This window comes from Colossoma macropomum, unplaced genomic scaffold (genome assembly GCF_904425465.1).
Source record: "Colossoma macropomum unplaced genomic scaffold, Colossoma_macropomum, whole genome shotgun sequence".
Classification (NCBI taxonomy): Eukaryota; Metazoa; Chordata; class Actinopteri; order Characiformes; family Serrasalmidae; genus Colossoma; species Colossoma macropomum.
In genome coordinates this window covers 47067061-47074660 of record NW_023494791.1, presented here as the reverse complement: position 1 = coordinate 47074660, position 7600 = coordinate 47067061, and the positions used below count along the sequence as shown (strand labels likewise).

Genomic DNA, 7600 nt, shown 5'->3' with positions numbered 1-7600 from the left:
TAGGTTTTTTCCTTCTCCTGTAAAGTTACCGTTTTGGAGATACGAGGCACCATCAGTGGACTACACTGGACAGCGCTCACAGAGAACTGTGAATGAGCAGCAAACTAACAAAAGCAACAGTGGAAAGAAGCCCCAGTCCTCCTCGATAGCCTCCACTGTAACAAGAATCCACATGCTCAATGGGCCTCATTCAGCAACATGTTCCTAAGTTTTTTCTTAAGTTTGTTTTTGAGAACGGTTTCTTTACTGTTAGAAATAAAGATTCTGTGCAGGTACAAACAGTGTAAATGTGCCCTCAAAGGTTCTACAGTGGTTTTAAGGTCTGATTGTGAACCTTAAATAAGTTTCTCCAGGTGAAAAGTTCGTATTTGTACCTTTTCATAACCGAATGTTTTAAAACAGAACAGTAAAATAAAAGCCTGGAGACGAGACGGGGTGTGTGGAGTCAGTACAGCTTAGAACATGTCATTTCAGTGGATTATGGTTCAGTTATGTTGCCTGACTAAAGGTACTGAGATGGACCCTTGAGGGAACCACCCCAAGAGGGGTTCTGCCCCAGTGACAGTTTCTGACAGTTTCTGAGATGGTAAGAAAAGTCTACGTCAGATTCATGGCATGTTCTTCAACTGCAGAACTGTTTGCACCTTCGTGCTCTTGAGTGTGTGTAGATTCTGTTCTAAGAACAAATCCCACATAAGAAACAATTTCTTCAAACAGTTGGTGAGTGAGGCCCAATGATGGCATATATGATATTTACACTCATTGGTCGGAACATGGAGCCACTGTTGCTCTCACTGGAAACTGCGTTCACTCTGGAAATCAAGTGATTTTCATGTTTAGGTTCTAATGAAAATAATGTAACTGAATTAGTGACGGTAATAAATACAGTCTGTTGAAGCTTATTTTGTCAGAATTTTAACCATTTGATCGCTCTACTTTTGATGCAGTCTGGACAAAGTATAGACGACGTTCAGGCTTCAAGATGGCTGCTAATGTTTTTAGCTTCACAGCGTACCTTTACATGTTTTTATAGACTGCATTATGTCATTCAGTGACAGAAATCACATAAGCAAGTTTATTGGTGATTGCTTAATAATTTTACACAGTTTGATGTAAGTGTGTGATGCAAGCGTGTGGACAACGCCAGCAAGTTAATTAGCCTCATTGCTCCAGTGCAAAACCAAAGAATCAAACTTTGGACACCAAACATGTCTTGCCTGACTACATTTGTGGAAATCTGGAAACTGTGTCAATTTGATTTCTCACCAAACTATTCCCTTAATTCATGTCTCCTCTCCAGTCTCGGCGAGACCTGCTGGGCAGACAGTCTCAATGTCCTGAATGCTGGAGGCATCTGTGGCATCCCCTCCACTCGCCACACTGCTCCTGGAAGACAGACTGGCCAGGAGAGAGTTAACCCCTTGGGCATACAAGTCCTTCATGTTGAAGAAAGGTATCCCAGGGATAGGCCCTTTCCCTTCAAATCCGAACTGGTCCGACTCAACAAGAGCCTTCTGTCTCTGGTAGTACTTAGAGAATTTGTTGAAGATGATGGTGATGGGTAGAGCCACCACCAGCAGGCCGCAGATGATGCAAAGGGTGCCGATGAGTTTCCCAGCAAGTGTGATGGGATATGTGTCCCCGTACCCAACCGTGGTCATGCTGATGGTGGCCCACCACCATCCTACAGGGATGGTCTGGAGCTCGGACTCGTCCTCCTCTTTTTCCACGAAATAGATGAGCACGGAAAAGATGGATATTCCAACAGAGAGGAAGAGGAGGAGGAGTCCAACCTCGTGATAGCTGTGTCGGAGGGTGGCACCGAGGGATCGAAGGCCAACGGAATGGCGTGCCAACTTCAAGATCCTGAAGATTCGCATGAGCCGAAGGATCTGGACCACCTTCCCCACATTTTCCAACTCTTCACTCTCTTCAGGGTCCACTTTATCAAACGCCAAAGTGGCATAGAACGGGACAATGGAGACAAAGTCAATGATGTTGAGGGTGTTGCTTAGGAATTTGCGCAAGCAAGGCGTGACGGCTAACCGTATGATGAACTCGAAAGTGAACCAGATGATGCAAATGGTCTCGAAAATGTTCAGCACCGGGTCCTCCACTGGTTTCTCATTGGCATCAACCTTGTGGAACTCAGGCATGCTGTGAACACACATTGCCACGATGCTAATCAGCACCACACTCAAGGAAACTACAGCCAACACCTTGGCTGATCGCGAGTATGCCGGATTTTCCAGGCGCAGCCACAGCTGCTTGCGTTTCTCCGAACACCAGGTGCCCTCGAATTTCTCCAGGTCCTTGTCCAGAGCTGACAGCTCTTCCATGGATGAGTCAAAACTCTCATGAAGGTGGTTTTGAGGCTCATCCTCATTCCAGTCCCGGTCTCCAGCGTTCTCCTTCTGCTCCTGGAACTTGTTGCTGCAGCAGGAGTCAAGGTGCAGCTCCTTGATGCCCCAGTACTCCAGCTCCTGGCTGAAGCTGAACACGCACAGCTCCTCCATCAGGTGGATCTTCCCCGTGTGGTAGAAGTTCAGCACGTAGCAGAAGAAACGAGGGTTTCGGTCAAAGTAGTACTCGCGTTCCACAGCACTGTAGTCATCACACAGCTCCAGGATGGCCGCCTCCGAGTGGCAGCAAAGCAGCTTGCCGAGGCGCGTGTGCGGGAAACGCTGCAGCACCACCCGAGCCACCTTCTGCTTATAGCCGCCCACGTTCAGGTTGATGAAGCTGTCGTCTGGGCCACGGCGGTGCAGGATCTGACCGTACACCATGGTGGGCGCCTGGGTTCGGAGGGACAGGAGTGAGGGGCAATGCCAACAAGCAGAGTGGCATTCACAGCTAACGACCCATCACCTGTAACACAGAAACAGAATGAGGAGCTGGCCAAGCTTAAAGGCTGTTACTCAGGAAATGACAGGAAAATGTGAAATATTAAGACATTATTGTTTTTTTTGGATGCATCTTTTTTTATTTTGAATTTTGTTGTGTTGTTTGTGCTGTTGGAATAAACAAACAAGCAGGCAGAATGTCTTGCAAGACATCTTTTGCAAACAGTGACGCAGGATGGGCTACTTGCCATTTTGGAAAAGTGAAAGGAAACGGAAAGTTTCACTGCCTCATTCAGGAGCTGAAACTTAATGAGTGCTTACATCAATAGCACAGATGCCCATAACTCAGTCTGACTTTCTTTTGGAGGTCCTAGGCCACACATGACGAAGCAGCACACAAAGTAAGGTATTCATCACACAGCTTTTAAAATCGTAACTGATTTCTAAAATGGAGAAACTCAACATCAGTTTGTCACAGAATTTCTTGTCTTTTTGTCGTGAGGCGCTCAGACTAGACAACAAGGCAAAAAGATTCGGCTACGAATAAGAACTCAAACTCCCAGATCTCCTCAGATCACATGACACACACAGAGCTAAACTTACTGGACCTTTTTGTGCTTTAATGTGGAGCAAAAGTGCAAACTGGGGATTGAAATGGGGCTGAGAAGCGCTGATATCACACTACAACATTATAAACATGATATCGGCTCTTATCTGCCTGTGTTTTACTCGCAGCTCTTCTCTCCGCTGTTCAAGCGCATCACTTCTTTTTCACCGCTCTTCTAGCTCTCTGATTGGCTGTTGTTTGAATCACTGGATGAGTTCATCTCTGACCGTCTCACACTGCAGGACCCGTGAGCATTTTGAGTCATAAATATCAAGCATGTTTGATAATATCGGAGGGTCTCTGATCACTTCAAAGTCAGATCAGAGGGCTAAAGATTCACTTGTTTCTCCTCTCACACTACCAGATCATGCGCGCCATCAGTCGCTTCTGATTGAGCTCCCGACCTGGAAAATCACTTCAGATTGTGAAAATTTGAAGCAAGGAGCAAATCGGGCTTAGAATCAGACAAAAAATCATGTCCTGTCGGCCCGGCATGAACCTTTTAATAATCTCAGCATGCGAACACCAGAGACAACAGTGAGTGTGTATACATGCACTTAATAATCGGATCATAATCAGATTTTTGCATTTATCTGATTATTCAAATGGGAAACAGCACAGTCAGATTTCTTAGATCAGAGTACGGTCTAGAAATCCGATTAAGAAATCAGATAAAGAGACTGGATTTTAGCTCAGTAATCAGATTTCTCAGTGCTGTAAACTCTTACTCTGATTTCTTTCAGATTTCTCAGTCTGAGCATGTGCGAAAACAGACGGCGGTACCGGAAATAAGCGAGCAGCGTCGCCGAGAGATGCAGCAAAACACTTTTGGAGTGACGCTGAAACCAAATACATGCTTAACAAAATGAAGGATTTAAATATTCTTCATCTTCTAGATGATGTATGTTTATATTTTCAGGTAAAGTGGAGCGAAGTTGAGTTTAAGTTATGTTTGCGTCTCGTCTTCTTCTGTGACTTTATTGGCTGGTTGCAAAATAGAAATCTGATTACTGCCCGACTCATGTAGACCTGGAGTTTCCCCATTATCTGATTACACAAGTGCATGTAAACACATTGATCAGATTACTGACAAAATCTGATTTTCTGCAGTTATCAGATTATTAAGTGTAAACACAGTCACTGACTGGTGGAGTGAGTTCATGCTGGTGTGCAAGATATCATGAGTTATACACGAGTTGGAATTAAGGTAATACGTCCAAAAAAAACATGCCTAGCGTGTAAAGACATTTAGAAGTCATGAAAGTGCAGATTCTAAACTTTTAATCCCTTTCTTTGAGTAGGAGAGGAGATATTTTATTATGGTTTGAATTTGATGGGATGTTTTTTGTTCTGTTGAAATACAAAACAAACCCTTTACACTGTTGCCAGTTTATGACATTGAAACAAGTGGAAAAGGTCAGAAGTGCATTCAGTGCAGAATGTCAATCAAATTCAGTTTGTAACTAAGTAATAATTATGTAATTACATATGTATACCACACCATAAGAATAATTAGAAGACCTGTCTAGACTTCTTACAGTTAAATCACTCCTAAGCTGAAGAATCACCTGTTCTGCCCTCAAGAACACAAACTTTCCTCAAATCTTCTCTTCAGTCGGATGCTGAGCTTTCACTCCTGCGTTCCCGCCGCATCATAAACCAGCAGCACTGTAAAAGTCCTCTAATCAGAACTATAACTAATGCTGCTAACGGATATTGACCAGAGACAACAGTGATTAGTGGAGTGAGTTCTTGTTGGTGTGCAAGGTATTATGAGTTATACACAAGTTGGAATTAATGTAATACGACTGGAAAAACATGCCTGGCCTTAATCTTTAGAAGCCACAGTTACTGACGCTCGTAATGAGCGCTGTACATTTACACAAATTACTTCTGACTCGTCGCTCATTAAAACAAGTGGAGAAATTGTGTGGAAAGTGCAGATCCTAAACTTTCAAGCCACGTCTGTAAGCAGGAGAGGAGATATTTTATTATGATGTGAATTTGATGGAAAGTTTTTGTTGTGCACACTCTCAGAAATAAAGGTACTGAACTGTCACTGGGTCAGTGCCCCTCCTGTCACTGAGGTGGGACTCTCAGGGTCCATCTCAGTACCTTTAGTCAGGGAACATAACTGAACCATAATCCACTGAAATGATATGTTCTAAGCTGTACTGACTCCACACACCCCGTCTCGCCTCCAGGACTTTATTTTACTGTTCTGTTTAAAACATTCGGTTATGAAAAGATACAAATACGAACTTTTCACCAGGAAAAACTTATTTAAGGTTCACAATCAGACCTTAAAACCACTGTTGGAGCTTTGAGGGAACATTTACACTGTTTGTACCTCGATGAACAAAAACTATATCTGCACAGATCCTTAATTTCTAACAGTGTAGACAGTCTTGTTTTGTTGAAATACAAAAAAATTCCTTTACATTTCTTCCAGTTTATGACACTGAAATATATCACTGCTGTCAGAACAAAAGCTCATATCTCCAAAATAGTAACTTTACAGGAGAAGGAAAAAATCTACTTTACTTTTAATGTAAGTCAATGGAACCAGACTTTTCCCAAGTCATTCTGGGCTGTTTCTTTTGGGTCCATTCACCATGAAATTTACACACAACGTAAAGAGCAACAGGCGTTTTCAGATTCTGTCAAAAACTGAAAATCATCAAAAATGAAGATACAAGGTTTTGTTCTAACAGCAGCGAAATGGAAAAGGTCAGAAGTGCATTCAGCGCAGAATGTCAGTGAAATTCAGTTTGTAAGTAAGTAATAATTGTGTAATTACATTTATATACCACACCATGAGAATAATTATAAGACTAGTCTACACTTCTTACAGTTAAATCACTCCTAAGATGAAGAATCACCTGTTCTGCCCTCAAGAACACCAACTTTCCTCAAATCTTCTCCTCAGTCAGATGCTGAGCTTTCACCCCTGCGTTCCCGCCGCATCGTAAACCAGCAGCGCTCTGAACTTTCTCCAATCAGAACTACAACTAATGCTGCTAAAGGATACCGATCCTTGCAGTGAGGCAAATCAGAAGCTTTTCAGGTCATCATCAGCATTTTCACGCTGCCCCGAGCTGCCCTGAGCTGCCCCAAGCTGCCCTCTGGGTCCTGCTGTCCTGCTTTCTTACCCAGAACTTCAGAACCTGCACTCTCAGTCCTCTCAGCTGGAGCTGAGCGGACGCACCTGAGACAGACTGACCGCTGGTTTTACACTCTGACCGCAGCAGAAATGATGAGATAAAGTGCTTTAACTGACTCCATAAAGCTGCACGAGCCCAAATCAGCTGTGAGACCTGCTTTTCTCTGAATTATTAAAGGTTTTTTTTACCTTTCAGTCTCCGTCCACTTCTCTCTCTCCCTCTCTCTCTCTCTCTCACTCCACAGGACACATCCCCACTCCCGCTTCACTCTCCGGTCCCGGTTTGGATCGCCGCGTGCTCAGTGCTGCCGCTGGGCTGCGTGTGCGCATGCGCGTCACTGGCCCGGGGCAGCGCGTCAACGCGCACTTCGCCATCGGGGACGCGCCTCTGGCGCTTTTCATCCCTAGAGAGCAATGAGGAGGAGAGAGAGAGAGAGAGAGAGAGAGAGAGAGTGAGAGAGTGAGAGAGAGAGAGAGAGAGAGAGAGAGAGTGAGAGAGAGAACACTTTAAGTACAAAATTACAAACAAACAAGATGAGAAAAAGGGCGATCCACAAATATGATAGGAAAGAAAGAAAGAAAAAAAGAAAGAAAGAAAGAAAGAAAGAAAAAAGAAAGACAGGAGGGAGAGAGAGAGGGAGGGAGGGAAGAAGAGAGAGAGAGGGGGGAGGGAAGAAGAGAGAGAGGGAGGAAGAGAGAGAGAGGGGGGGTGGAGAAAGAGAGAGAGAGAGAGAGAGAAAGAGTGAGAAAGAGAGAGAGAGAGAGAGAGAGAGAGGAAGTGAAGGTCAGTCGGCTGAAGGATTAGTGAGCTAATAAAGGCTTTTTAATGGAGGAGAAAGAGAAGAATTCCCCGCTGCGGCGCTCAGCGTCACACACACACACACACACACACACACACACACAATACACAACACAGACACAAACAAAACACACAACACACAATACAAACACACACACACACACACACACACACACACACACACAATA

The 7600-nt window shown here is 44.1% G+C and overlaps 1 protein-coding gene across 1 annotated transcript; it reads right to left on the bottom strand.

Annotated features, from left to right (window-relative positions):
- Nucleotides 1-941: 941 nt before the first annotated feature.
- On the bottom strand, nucleotides 942-6887 carry kcns3a (potassium voltage-gated channel, delayed-rectifier, subfamily S, member 3a). Its single transcript, XM_036573528.1, has 2 exons — nucleotides 6803-6887; nucleotides 942-2868 (listed from the first exon to the last, which is right to left on the bottom strand). Exon 2 carries the CDS (start codon nucleotides 2784-2786, stop codon nucleotides 1284-1286), a length of 1503 nt encoding a protein of 500 aa, XP_036429421.1. The 5' UTR covers nucleotides 2787-2868; nucleotides 6803-6887; the 3' UTR covers nucleotides 942-1283.
- Between the last annotated feature and the right edge of the window lie 713 nt (nucleotides 6888-7600).